Here is a 13,775-nt window from a genome sequence, read left to right on the forward strand (position 1 = left end):
CTAATATAGTGTCCATTGGGTGCACATGTGCTGCTGCTGCTGCTGCTGCTGCTCCAGCTCCACTTCCGTGTCCTGCAGGAGAGGGCGGATGGAGGCGTGACGTCGCTGCCCGCAGAGAGGCCCACTCGGGCGGGAGAGGAGCGAGGCAAAGACGCCGCAGAGGCGAGCAGCTAGGCGCGGCGTCTCATACACGGATGTGAGGGTGGTGGTGGAGGAGGAGGGGGGACACGCCGCCACCTCCACCGCCTCGTCGCGGCAGGGTCCATCGGTGTGTCTGCATCGGGAGCGACAGGGACATGTCCTCGCCGAACGAGGAGCAGAGATGGGTCCCGACACACGTCCAGGTGACGGTGCTGAGAGGCAGGGGGCTGCGGGGCAAGGGCAAGCACGGCACCAGCGACGTGTACACCGTCATCCAGTTTGGCAAGGAGAAGTACTCGACGTGCGTGGTGGAGAAGACCACCGAGCCCGAGTGGCGAGAGGAGTGCTCTTTCGAGCTGCAACCCGGCGTGCTGATGGAAGGCGGCGGGCGGAGCGGCCAGCCGGCGGGGAGCGGCGAGCTCGTCCTCACCGTCATGCACCGCGCGCTCATCGGCCTTGACGTGTTCCTGGGCCAGGCTGTCATCCAGCTGGATAAGGTCTTCCAGGAGAGCAGAGGCGTCAAAAACCAGTAGGTATCATTCATGTACGTGTGAGTTGCATGCATGCCAGCATGTCATGTAGCTTCATGTGAATTGCCACTTTTCCCATGTTCAGTGAACGCATCATGGTTCCTTATCCACTTTGCTTGTGTTCTAACAGTTTGGTGTGGGATGTAAACACCCTGTCCTGCTACTTCGGGGCCCTGCAGACACACACACACACCCCAAACCCATACACACACACATCTTGACTGAGGAACCTTCTAGAATCTACCGTCTAGAACACTGTCAATCTCACTTGTTTGTGTTGTTGTTGGTCAAGCTGCTGTTGTCTGGGCATCTGAGGCTTGTCTGGCTGGATTATGGCCTGCCTGTCCTAATTCCAGGGATTATCTAAGAGTTTCATGATCTCTAAGGTATTTTTAAAATATTGTTTTGTACAAAAATAAAAGGCAAAAGGATTTGCAGAGTTTGTTCAACTTCACTGGTCGGTAGCTAATGTGCTGTTATATTTATTGTTGACATGTACCACAACGGTGCTTTTAGGGCAGTGCATAGTTGGATTAATGTTTCTCATCTTTCAAGCCAATTTGAAGGCAACACATCATTCTCAAGTCTACAAAAACACTGTATTAAGTACGTTGTTGTGCCCAGAACACCCAGCAGTTGTCTTTTTTAGTCTGACCTTCCATCTGCTGAGTAGTGCTTGCGTGTGAGTCTTTCTGTGATCCATAAAAATGTCTGCCATGAGTGTGCAGCTGCAGGCTGGAGCCTAATGGACAGTCTAGTGTGTGTTACATAAGAGTGTGACCTCACAAACCAGCCAAGAGCATGTTAAGGCATCTCTGCTTTGCTTTAAGTTGAAGACTATAATGAAGTCATTTGTCACATGGTCACAAATCGGTCATCACATTCTAATTTCAATTGAGTCTTAGTTTTTAGCTGATCTGATTATTGGAACCGGATCGTTTTGTTAAAGGTACATATAGAGTAGCATTAGCAGCTGGACGATGCCCAGTGTGATACATTGTGCTCATCTCCAAGCATGCATTTCTAGTTACATGTGTATAAACCCAGAATACAGTAGATTTTTGGTCTTCTGCTATAGATGTTGTTTTTTTTTTTTGCTTGCCTTTATCTATTTGCAGGAATGCAGTGCAGGCAAAAAGCCCAGCAGATGTCTGGTGAGATACCTGTACATTGTGGGTGTCAACAAAACATTTTCTTTATTTTGCCCCTTTTACAGTTTAGAGCACCCTTAGGTTTCATATAACGTGTAGTGACAAGATAAAAACACTTCCTTGTGCGACAGTTGTTTAGTGGTGACTCTAACTCGCGTACACGTGTGGAATGTGTTGTGGATCTTATAGTCCACTGAGGTGAGACTTTTGGACCACCATCGTGACCCTGCAGCTTCTTTGTTTGAGTTTTGTGCCGAGAATCTGTATGGTGTCCTTGAACAGATAAATAAAATAGGCATGTTAAAATAACTCTAAAATAGCAGCATGTAGATTTACAAATGAAGGGCCTAAGCCTGTCACGATAACAAATTTTGCTTGTCGATAATTGTCCTACAAATTATCGTTGATAATCGATCTTATTGACATTTTTTGAGACAATTTTTTAAATTAATCATATGGCATGATAGAGTACAACGTATCAAAAGCAATAAACTTTAATTTCTCAAGAGTATTTAACATTGTAATTATAATGTCAAAAGCGTTTAAATAAATTACACAAACAACATAATAAATTAAACAAACCAAAAAATACAAATCTCAGTGAAACTAAAATGGGCTCTGTCTCTGTTAAGAAAAAACATTTGAATAAAAACCACACAGACACATGCAGTTATGTAGTATATTGTTAAACTATTGTAGGGTGTCATATTTGAGCTGGACCACATATCTGTGGTGGCAGAGTAAAATGCTATGTTTCTGATGCCCTTCAACACGTCTTTTTTCACTCTGTTATAAAGTTCAGGAATTGCTGTTTGTGACATGTTGTGCATGTATGTTCTCCCAGGCAATTTGTACTGTCTGTCAAGCGTTTTTAACATTTCCCGAAAAATACCGAGCGACACGGACTGACTGACTGTCGGGACGAAGGCGCCTTTCCACCTCCGTTTTAGGTGTGCAAACAAGTTGGTCGTATTCCCCTGCTTCCTCGTCATTGCTTTCGAACAGATGCGACATATCAGTTCATCGGTGTTCATGCGCTCACCTTGTTCATTCTGTTTAAAACCAAAATATTCCCACACTGGAGATGAGTCATTCACCTTAGAAACTATCGCTTCATTCATGTTAGCATATGCTGGCTCACGAGGCTAATGTGCTGTTAGCCAAGGTAGCCGTGCCTCCACGTACTGGGACAAAGAGGGGGGGAGAGGACAGGAGGGTTCACTCTCTTCTTTAATTCCACTGTAGCACCAACGCGCACAGACAGCTGTAGAGTGAACCCTCTTGTCATCAAGCCTGAAAGAGAGATGAGGAATACAAACACGAATGCATGCACATGTCAATTTATCGAGGCTGCTGAAAATGATCGACGTTGTTTTTTTATCGTTTGAGTAATCGATAAATCGATTATCATGGCAGGCCAAGGCCTATGAGCTAATGACAAATGGAGTGCATTTAGCTAATACAGTTGTTCCTCGCTGCTTCGTGGTTCGAATTTCACAGCTTCCCTCGATCACGGTTTATCAAAAATATATATTTTGTGGTTGAATATAGTCTATTATTAGCAAAAAAATATGCATATTGAAATTAATCATTTTCCAGCATAAACATGGCTGTATGAACTAAAAGATATATACAGTGGTGCCTTGGTTAATGTCATTAATCCGTTCCAGAAGGTCCGACTCAAACCAAAATGGACTCTAACCAAGGCAAGTTTTCCCTTAGTAAATAATGTAAATCCAGTTAATCTGTTCCAGACACTCAAACATTTGAACACAAATCATGTTTTATAGACAATAATTGTGGTTTTACATGCAGAAAATTATCAAAATAATAATTACAAATAACAAATGGATGGACAACTGAACATTTAACATTACTTTATCTAGTTTTGCAAAGAGTGAGGGGAAGGAGAGGAGATTATGCTTGGATGGCAATCCCTTTTTTTTTAACTCTGCAGAGAGGCACGTTTGTCTGCACTTGCAAACTTGCCATGTCTAACGACACTGTGTATGCCTGTTTTTTTAAATTTTCCCACCAGCCTCTGCTCGCCTTAATTCGACTCCCTTGTTGCAGGCCTGTTGTTTGTTAGATGCGCACGCACCAGCCTCGCTTCTGAAACAGTGCTTCCCGCTAGCTCCCGCTAGCCATTGAGCCACACCAACTTCAACATCTTCGATGGTTTGTGGTCTCTGTTTTGTGACCACCGTTACTCTTATCGCAACATTAGCTCACTTGATTACGTTGTTATTCTTCAGGATGGTACTTATCGTTAATGAGGGCCTCCGGTACATCCTGGCCAGATCGGCAACACGGACGCCATTTTCAAACTTTGCAATGATTTCTTTTTTGAATTCAGTAGTGGTCTTCACCCTCTGTAAATGGTAATGGCGCCAAGGGTCCATTGTTTGGCCACTTGATTCCGAATGCCTTATAGGCTGCCGTAGTAAAGTGTGAGCTAAGTATCGCAAGATTTTGTCTTGGGCGCGTTACCCAAAATGGCTTCGTAAACAAACGTGATTTTGCGCTACATAAATGAACTTGAACTGAGTTGAATTGAAATATTCTACACTAGTCACTAGGTGTCAGTAATGTTAGATGACACGCACTTGATCACCGGTACAACAGGCTTTTATTTGAGGTTTGAATTATCACACAACAGGCACAATCATCCCTACGAAAATCCCTAGTAAAAACATGAGCTACTGTTTTTTGCAGTAACCCACGCTGAGCTAAAATTCAACTCTGAACCCGTCACATCTTGTTCGCCTGCCACTCAGCATTTAAAATGACACACATGAGCCTTTTTATGTCTTAATGGTGTATTTTCTATTATGTTTACTATATTGGGTAAAGTGAGTGCAAAGTTGACGATAGGGGTGTTAGTTAGGTGTCTAGTTTAGAGGGCTCTAATATTGTTAAAAAACTTATTTAGAAGGTTGTAAACAGGTTTTCTATGCTATCCATCCATCCATCCATCCATCCATCCATTTTCTATACCGCTTCATCCTCATTAGGGTCGCGGGGGCATGCTTGAGCCTATCCCAGCTGACTTCGGGCGACAGGCGGGGTACACCCTGGACTGGTCGCCAGCCAATCGCAGGGGTTTTCTATGCTATAACTACGAAAATATTTAATTTATTTATCCTACGTCACAGAAATTCATTTATCACAGTTGGGTTTGTAAGCGGTCCAAATTTATTGGTGACGGGCCGCCACAAATAATTGGATGTATTGTAAATACTGATATTACACCAGCTAGCGTGGCTACATTGTGGCTTTGGGAAGCTGTATTGTACTAAACATATGAATAATGCTTTTGAATGTGACGTGGTCTGAGGTTGTTCAAACCAAAAACTGAGCATACCTGTCACCTAATTTCTAAGTTCTTTCAAGGGAATGTCCCAGCAGCAGCTTCTAGAAAATTCTACTATGGTATATCAGCAATGTCATGTTGGGATTGGGTGGAGAGTTTTGATTTCCTGTTTTTGCAAGATGGGGAAGCAGATGCGCTCTGGAGCGCTTGGGGAAAACGTGTAACTCCCACATATACAAAAGAGGCCTCCAGATGCCTCCAGCGCAGTGGGCTTACTTGTCAAGTTCTGAGTAGGCTGACGCTTTTTCAGGTCAGAGAATGCAGCCTACTGCTTCTTTTGTCTGTGCTGCAGTTGCTGTTTTTAGGCCTGATGTTTGCAACGCTGCAGTACATGCACACACACAAAATAGGCCTTTTTGTTTCGAACGGTCGTCCTCAAAAACAGAATGTTTGTGTGTAAAAATGCAAACGCTTTATCCTGTTCAGTTTACCAGCACATGTTTGAACTCCATGTTCAGGATTCAAGAACCTGATGGAAAGCTGTAGTTTCCCAACGGTTTCTGTCCACTGCTGCGTTGGGAATGTGAACCCCACCTTGGCTGAAGGGAGTTGACTGTGATACTATTGTTGGAGTGCTGATGTGAAACTTGAGTCCACACCTAAGAACCACTTGAGGCTGAAGAACTTCTGAGCCTCCTCAACAATCACAATGTTGCTTTGATGCCTCCACAGAGGCTCAATGACTTACTGCAGTTTAGTTTTTCTGTGGTTGTAATTAAAAAAAAAAAGGTGAAAATCAATTTGTAGCCGTTCATCCAGTTGTGCTAGAAGGTGTTTGTTGTTTTTGTGTAGCTATAAAAAAAGTGTCAGCATTCCAGTGTGTGTCCACTGACTCCACCTCACTGTAGCTAATTGTTTTCACTGGCATTCTTCAGTGTGCTTGTGTACGTGTGTGTGTGTGTGTGTGTGTGTGTATGTGTGTGTGTGTTTAGGGATGAACTTGAGGTCAAAATTAAGATTGTATAATAGTCTCCAATAGTACATTTTATATTGTATCATTTGCTATTTTGTAAGGCCTAACTGATATGGATTTTTGGGGGCTCATACTGACATAAGGGAATAAAAATAACCAATATATAACGGATACATCGGCCAATTAGATTGTGTGGAATAAGGCGCATATGAAGTATTTGAACTTAAAAGAAAAACAAAAGTCTCATAAATGAATACAAAACATAATTTTAAACATGAGACTCGCTCAAGAATGACTTACAGCGCATGCCAGCGGAAAGAATACGCATGCAGCACAAAGAATGAACTGTGTGCCTCATGCTGGTGTGAGCCTGCTCAACCACACCGAGGAAGAACAACATTATTGCCCTGTCCTCACGAGAACGTTCCTGGGATTTTTTTTCCTTTTTGACGTGTTGAAAAATTTGTGTCCACACTCTGCCAGATGGGTAAATAGTTGCATCCAGACGGGAACGTACCACTGGGTGAAATATTCAGATATTTTGTTGGCTTGTCTTTTAAATCGCACTTCTCGTCACGTAAAGGCGACGAGTCAGTGATGCCATTGTTTTTGTAAAACATCGGTTTGACTGTCTACACGGAAATGACAAGCCGGTGTTTTCCGAATTTTCCCACTCTGGAAGCCGTTTTCATGTTTTTGGTTTATGTTGACATTTTGTAAGTGGCATGCGGTGCATTTGGTACCTGGGCCTTCAGTGGGGACTTAACTGTGCAGATTTTTTTTTTGACAGACACCGGTTTAAAAAAAAAAGAAAGCTTAACACGGCGGACTGTGGTTAAGACCAGGCGTGTCAAACCCAATTGCACAGGGGGCCAAAACTCAAAGCTGACTTAAGGTTGCGGGCCATACAAGACTAAGACATTTGTCCTTGAGTTTGAGACGTGGTTTAGACTGCTCCAAACATTTCCGCTTAAACTTCACCTGGAGCAGTTCAACATCAATATCTATCAAATATCATGACAAAAATATAAAAGCTTTTAAATAAACTACAGTACATCTACTCACCACAGATGTCAATTTCTCCTCTTCACTCAGCTGTTGAGGGCTTGGCTTGTTGAACAGTTTAGCTGTGATCAACCAATCAGAGGACAGAAAAGTGCTGATGTCACTGTGGCCCTGAGAGGCGAATCTGAAGTTTGAAGGCTAAAAATAAAGCCCAATTGCTAAGAGTGTGTATGTGACATAGACCAGCATTCTTCACTCTGAAGGCCCAGGATAGATTAGATTAACATGGCAACACATAGAGGCTGAAATCTTATTGGACAAAAAATCCGACATACACATACTACTGGAAGCAGTGCAGCCAAGAAACATGCCAAATGAAAATAATTGACGATTAGAATAAATTATATATTAATATATAATATATATAATAAATTCATGCAATTTCATGGAACAATTACTAGAATTTATGTTGTAAATGGAGGCTACTTCTCATAATGTTTAGGCCACCAGAGAAGGCTTTGCTGGCCCTGACTGCTCATCACTACATTTTATACTATACTTACTAGAATACTAAGGCACTGTCTTCTAGCTTCCAAACCTGTTGTCTTGGGCAGATTTTTCACCATCTTGCACTTGTTTAGACATCATTAACAAGTCATTAAAGTGAATTTAAGTCAGTCTTTTGACATTTTTTGTTACCATCAGGAGTAACCCTTGTATTTATTTAGAAGCAAAGTCAGTTAGTTTTTTAAAATCTAACTTCAGACTTTTTGTTGTTTTAATAAAATACCAAGGGAACTTTTAAGAACGATGAGATTGCCTCAAAACACACCAAAAAGCCTCATGTTGGTAGTTTGTTGGTTTTTGTGGTTTTGACATAAAAAGGAAGTAGACCTGCACAGGAAATAAATCATCACTTTGTTGTTTCTAAGAAAAAGATTATGATAGACCTGTCACGATAACAAATTTTGCTGGACGATAATTGTCCTACAAATTATTGCCGATATTACTGTCAACACTATTTTGAGACTTTTGAGATTTTTCATTAATGTAATGATAATATATGGCATAATAATGCGACTATATCGTATCATGAGCAAAAAAACTTTAATTTTAACATTGTAATTGGAGTCAAGAGTGTTTAAGTATTTTGTATTATTTTGGATAATTTTATTTTTGTATTATTTATTTCATTGTCTTTGTTACAAGCTTTTTCATGTCACAAAATGGGCTGAAATTGACATCTGATTGTGTTTTATACACAACAAGCAGAAAGAATGTATTCGATCGTGCAGCACGTGACACACACAGCTAGTGAGGGCGCACACAGAGTGTTGCGGGAAGGATTACTATTGCAACAACACATCATCCACAGGGTAAAGCATAATGTGTCCCACGATGGTCTAACCCCAACTCACGTTCCCTCGTAATGGGTGAACAATCCAACGCTTTGTGCTGCAGCGGCACTCTGTGTGTACACTCGCTAGCACCCCGCCTCTCCCCACTGGGACAAAGACACTGAATGACTGACAGGAGGATTCACTCACTCTGTTCATTCTGCTATAGAACCAACACGCCCAGGTGTTGAGACAGATGCATGGAGTGAACCCTCTTGTCATCCAGCCTGTTTGGTAGAGAGAGAGGAGGAAACAAACACGCTCGGCCCTGTCAATATACTGTATCAAGCTTGGCAAAATTAGCAAGTTCATATTTATTTATTGTGCAGTTAAATGATTTATTGGTTACCGTGGCAGGGCTACTTTATTTGTTTTTCCGTTTTTTTGCATTGAATGAATTTTTTTGTCATTGACGTTTATGTGGTATGAATGTGCAGTACCGTAATTCCTCAGAATTTCTGTAGTTCTTGCTGAGGTGTCTTCACATAAATGTTTAGGTGGCACGAAGGGGGGATACAGTATGTTCTCTTCTTCTGTGGTTGACGTGCGATGTAGGCTCGCAGCCCCCGGAAGCCCTAAAAATAAAAGCAGGTGTTTCAGTTTTGATTCTAGCTTTCTGTCCTCCGTGTGGTGTTTCTGCACCGATAACCTCATTCGTGTCAGAAGCACATGTCAAAGTGGGGGCTTTTTCTCACTCCTATCTTTCTTTTTTTCCAAAAACAGCTTTGTTCGATTTTTCCACTGAGTCAGCGTCTTTGCGCTGATTCAACTGACTGCTTCATGGCTTTGTTTCTAAGAACTGTTCCTGTCTGACCCTTGTCTTTTGCAGTCTGCAAGATGACAAAAGTATTGGGACACCTGCGGAAAATGTGGAGTTGACACCCTCCTTCGCAGCTATAAAGCTTCCTGGAAATACAGCGGTGCCTTGGTTTTCATTATTACTTTGTTCCACAAGGGCCAATGAAAACCGAAACTGGGGCAATTTTTCCTGTAAGAAATAATGTAAACCCAATGAATCCATTCCAGACACTCAAAAACATAAACAAAAAACACATTGTATTGAGAATAATTACAGTTAATTATGGGTCAATGACGTGACGCATTTTTTTATGGTTCAAATGGTTTAGTTACATTTTGAAAAAGGTTAAAATTTGAAAATAAACTCGCAAATTGAATACATTCTCTTTTTTTTGTCTAAAATTTGTGGATTTGATCAATTTTGAGAAAATATTTAGGGATAATGGTAAAAATGTCAGTGTGGTGGAGCCATAAAAACCATTGCACCAAACACTCAAACTTGTTTAAAAAATGTGAAATTGTCTAAAACACATTATCAGCTAGTTTGGCATAATCCTACATTTGTGTTTTAAAATAATGCAAGGCAAGTTTACTTATAGAGGACAACACAAAGTGCTTTACAGAAAAGAAGGGTAAAATCACTTCATAAAATCATTCCATAAAAACATAAAATCATTCTAAAATCCATCCATCCATTTTCTATGCCGCTTCTCTTCATTAGGGTCGCGGGGGTATGCTGGAGCCTATCCCAGCTGATTTCGGGTGACAGGCGGGGTACACCCTGGACTGGTCGCCAGCCAATGGCAGGGCACATATAGACAAACAACCATTCACACTCACATTCATACCGATGGACAATTTAGAGTCTCCAATTAACCTAACATGCATGTTTTTGGAATGTGGGAGGAAACCGGAGTACCCGGAGAAAACCCACGCACGCACGGGGAGAACATGCAAACTCCACACAGAAATGGCCAAGGGAGAATCGAACCTTCCTCGTCTTCCCGATCTCCAGACTGTGACTGTGTGGCCAACATGCTAACCACTAGACCACCGTGCGGCCCATTCAGACTTGTACACAAGCAGAGCTGTTTTAAAATACCGTATTTGCACGACCGTAAGGCGAACTTAAAAGTCTTAAATTTTCTCCAAAATGGACAGGGCGCCTTATAATGCGGCGCGCCTTATGTGTGCACCGAGTTCCAAAATCTGGTAATGTTGTTGCGACTATGATGAGCGCTCTGCTTGACTGACTGGAAGCATTTCCTGCCAACACGCTGCTTATATAGACGAAAGGCAGATGTGACTGAGGACAGAATGCGGACGTTAAAGGGGGAAGGGTGGGCGTGAAAGAGGATGCTAAAGGCACGCCTCCAGTAGGTAGTACATACAAACTAACCTCACCACGGTACACATGTCTGCATGGCGGTGTTGCATTTTCTTCTTCTTGCGGGTGGCAGGAGTTGAGTGGCAACCAGCTTTGACGCGGATTACCGCACCTACCGTGTTGGAGTGTATACAGCAACCGGATCGGCCCGATCTTGTGGCGGAAAACTGATATTAACCGATCTTCAGAATAGAGCGGATCGGCAGCCGATCCTGAAAATTGTATCGGGACACCCCAAACACAAACACTTAGTGGATTTGGTCCACAACATATCAGAAAAGAGGCAAAAATGTCGATCACTGTGTGAATATGTTGTTTTGCCTAAAACGCAAACACAATAGGTCTGTTTTCATGGATGACTAAGGAAATAAAAAACTATTCACATTTGAGGATATTTACATTTTTAAATAAAAAAATGATTAAATGAATACCACAATAGCTGTCAATTAATCAAATGTTGAAACTCTAAAAGTATAATTTATAAAAAAAAAAAAAAAAAAGAGTATGTAGAAGGGTCTCATTACTCGGTAAATAGTTTGACAAGAAGTCGTGAAGTTGGCGACACCCATCCCTCCTGCTCCGTCTTCTTATTCTGTGATAGCCCAGCTGTGTTATAATGTGTTTATGAGTGAAGGCGAACAGGTAGCGCCAAATCTAATTGTAGCGGTCCACAGTTGAGCTCTGTGATGATGTGTTAGTCCCATTCATGCTAACAATAAACTCCTTCATTTCAACCTGTCATCCAGTTTAAACTTATGCTACAAACAATAGCACAGCTTGACTTACTTACTTCTTGCAAGGGTTTTTAGCACTGTAATTGTTGTAAATAATAAGCCTAAATAGAGTATTTTTCTTAAGGAAATGTTTTTTTCACATAATGGAAATGGGAATATTCTGTTCCAGGGTCAGTTTGCTTAGGAAGTGTACAGGCAATCTTTTAAGTTACATTAACTGTCACACAAGTGTAAAAGGAAGCAAAGCAGTGTGTTAATAGTAGGGGTGTCACAGGATCTCGTGTCACAAGATGTTGCGAGATTAAAACGTGACAAGATTTCCCATTTAGAAAAAGAAAATGTATCGTGGGCACTAGGCCTGCGACCATAAAAAATGAAAAACACAATAAATGGAAATGAACTTTATTCTTTATTTTGCCAGCCTCAATATATTGGCTTGTGCATGCGTGTCTGTTTTCTTCTTCTCTCGCCCCCAAACAGGCAGGCAGAGTGTTCTCTCTGTGCTTTGGTTTCAGCAACTTGCCGCTTAAATTAGTAGATTGCAAAATATTGTCATTTTTTAAAAATATTTTTTCAGCGCACTGCTCTTAAAAGTAATGTTCAAATCTCGCCTAGTTCTCGTAGACCCAATCTGTCTCCCGACACGCCTACTTAATAGTCACAAAGTCAGTGTTAACTTTGCTAACAAGTGAGGACGTGTATGCAGACGCAGGACACGGCTTACTTCACGTAACTTGCTGTCTATACTCTTCTCTTTTCACCTTCCTATTCTCTTACAACACACAAAATACAAAGAAAAAGCAAAACCCTCGCAAATATATATCCTCTTATGCTCGCTTGAACTGAGGTTTTGGAGGTATGCCACGATGCCGCGTTGAGGACTATTTTTGCCAAAATTGTGGTCAAATTCAGTCCCCGTTCTACTTTATTTTTACCCAGCTAACTCCACATTTGTATTTGTTTACAGGTGGTACCGGCTGAATTCCAAGACGGGGAAGAAGGAAAAAGAACGAGGTGACATCCAAGTCAGCCTCCAGTTCACGCGCAACAACCTTACGGCCAGCATGTACGACCTGGTCATGAAGGACAAGAGCTCCTCCACTTTCAGCAAGCTGAAGGAGCGCATGAGGGGCAAGAGGAGGTCCAGCGACGAAGACTCCTCCTCTGCTGTCCTGCCAGGCGGCTACGGCTCGGTGTATCGCATGCGCCAGCGACTGCCCAGCGATGGCGGCGGGGAGGAGGACTACGAGGATGACGAGGGCGGCGAGGTGCGGCGGAGCAAAATGAGGACGTTCTTCCTGAGGGGGAAGCTTAGGAAGTCGTCTGACACACGCTCCAGCACGTCGCTGGGATCGGAGAGCAGCGAGTCATCGCGAGGGGGCAGCCTCAGCCCCACAGCGGGCATCAGTGTGGTGGTCTCTGACCTCTCCAACTCGCCTAGCAACAGCAGCAACCTGACCGCTGACAGCCCAGGTGACAGATCAAGATACTCTTGGTTGTCAGTAAACACATTGCTTATTTGCACGTTTGACCCCAAATGAGGGCGTGTCAGCTGGGAAGTCAGAAATATCCCATTCAGAGTTTAAAGCGTCTAAACTCAAAGCGTTCCAGTCCAATGAAAGCAATCAATATGGCTGACAACCATGATAAGCTAGCAATTAACTATAGTGCTATATCTATGCAAAAATCTACACACAGAACAGATTGTGTTCAAAAGTAATAGCGTTTGTAACCAGTAAATGCTGATAAATAGAGCTTACACCAGGGCTGCGTGCTTCCCAACGTGCAGCCCAGGGGCCATTTACCGACTGCAGCTGTTTTTTTGTTCATGCGTTTTATTTGTAAAGGTCTTTCAAGGAACCCAAGAACACAGTACATAGACTCAGATAAAAGCCATGCACACATAAAATTAAAAAAAGAGAAAATAAAAAATAGCATGGTAAATTATAGAGAGTAAGATGTCCTGAAGAAGTGGCTTTTGAGCCTGGATTTGAAAAGAGGAAGAGAGTCTATGATATGGATGTTCAGTGGGAGTGAGTTGTGAGTTTGGGAGCAGAGTGGCTGACAGCTCTGCAACCCATGGTGCTGAGAAAAGCAGGTGGGATGGTGAGATGGATGGAGGAGGAGGCAATGTTGATGAGATCAGAGCGGTGGTGGGGGGGGAACAGGTTGTGGATGGCCTTGAAAGTACAGTATACAGAAGGATTTTTAATTCTATTTGCGATTTGACAGGGAGCCAGTGGAGGTGTGGTGCAGGATGGGGGTGATGAAATGAAGGGGTTCTGGTGATGATGCGGGCGGCTGAATTCTGGACAATTTGAAGCTAATGGAGGGATTTGTGAGGGA

The 13,775-nt window shown here is 42.5% G+C and overlaps 2 protein-coding genes across 7 annotated transcripts in view; one reads left to right on the plus strand and one right to left on the minus strand.

Moving 5' to 3' along the window:
- Nucleotides 1-95, minus strand: part of mavs (mitochondrial antiviral signaling protein) — a 53,886-nt gene extending 53,791 nt beyond the window's left edge. The window contains exon 1 of one of the 2 annotated variants that reach the window (XM_054796101.1): nucleotides 1-95. The gene's annotated coding sequence lies outside the window, so the exon portion shown is untranslated. The other variant, XM_054796100.1, reaches the window with a different exon arrangement.
- Nucleotides 92-13,775, plus strand: part of rab11fip5a (RAB11 family interacting protein 5a (class I)) — a 27,970-nt gene continuing 14,286 nt past the window's right edge. For 3 of the 5 annotated variants that reach the window (XM_054796095.1, XM_054796099.1, XM_054796096.1), the window contains exons 1-2: nucleotides 92-670; nucleotides 12,397-12,902. In XM_054796095.1, coding sequence (XP_054652070.1) covers nucleotides 297-670; nucleotides 12,397-12,902 — 880 coding nt within the window. In that variant the 5' untranslated portion in view covers nucleotides 92-296. Of the gene's footprint in view, nucleotides 686-918; nucleotides 1,058-12,396; nucleotides 12,903-13,775 lie in introns of those variants that run through there. The other 2 variants (XM_054796097.1, XM_054796098.1) reach the window with 2 other exon arrangements.

The sequence above is a fragment of the Dunckerocampus dactyliophorus genome, chromosome 13 (assembly GCF_027744805.1).
Source record: "Dunckerocampus dactyliophorus isolate RoL2022-P2 chromosome 13, RoL_Ddac_1.1, whole genome shotgun sequence".
NCBI lineage: Eukaryota > Metazoa > Chordata > Actinopteri > Syngnathiformes > Syngnathidae > Dunckerocampus > Dunckerocampus dactyliophorus.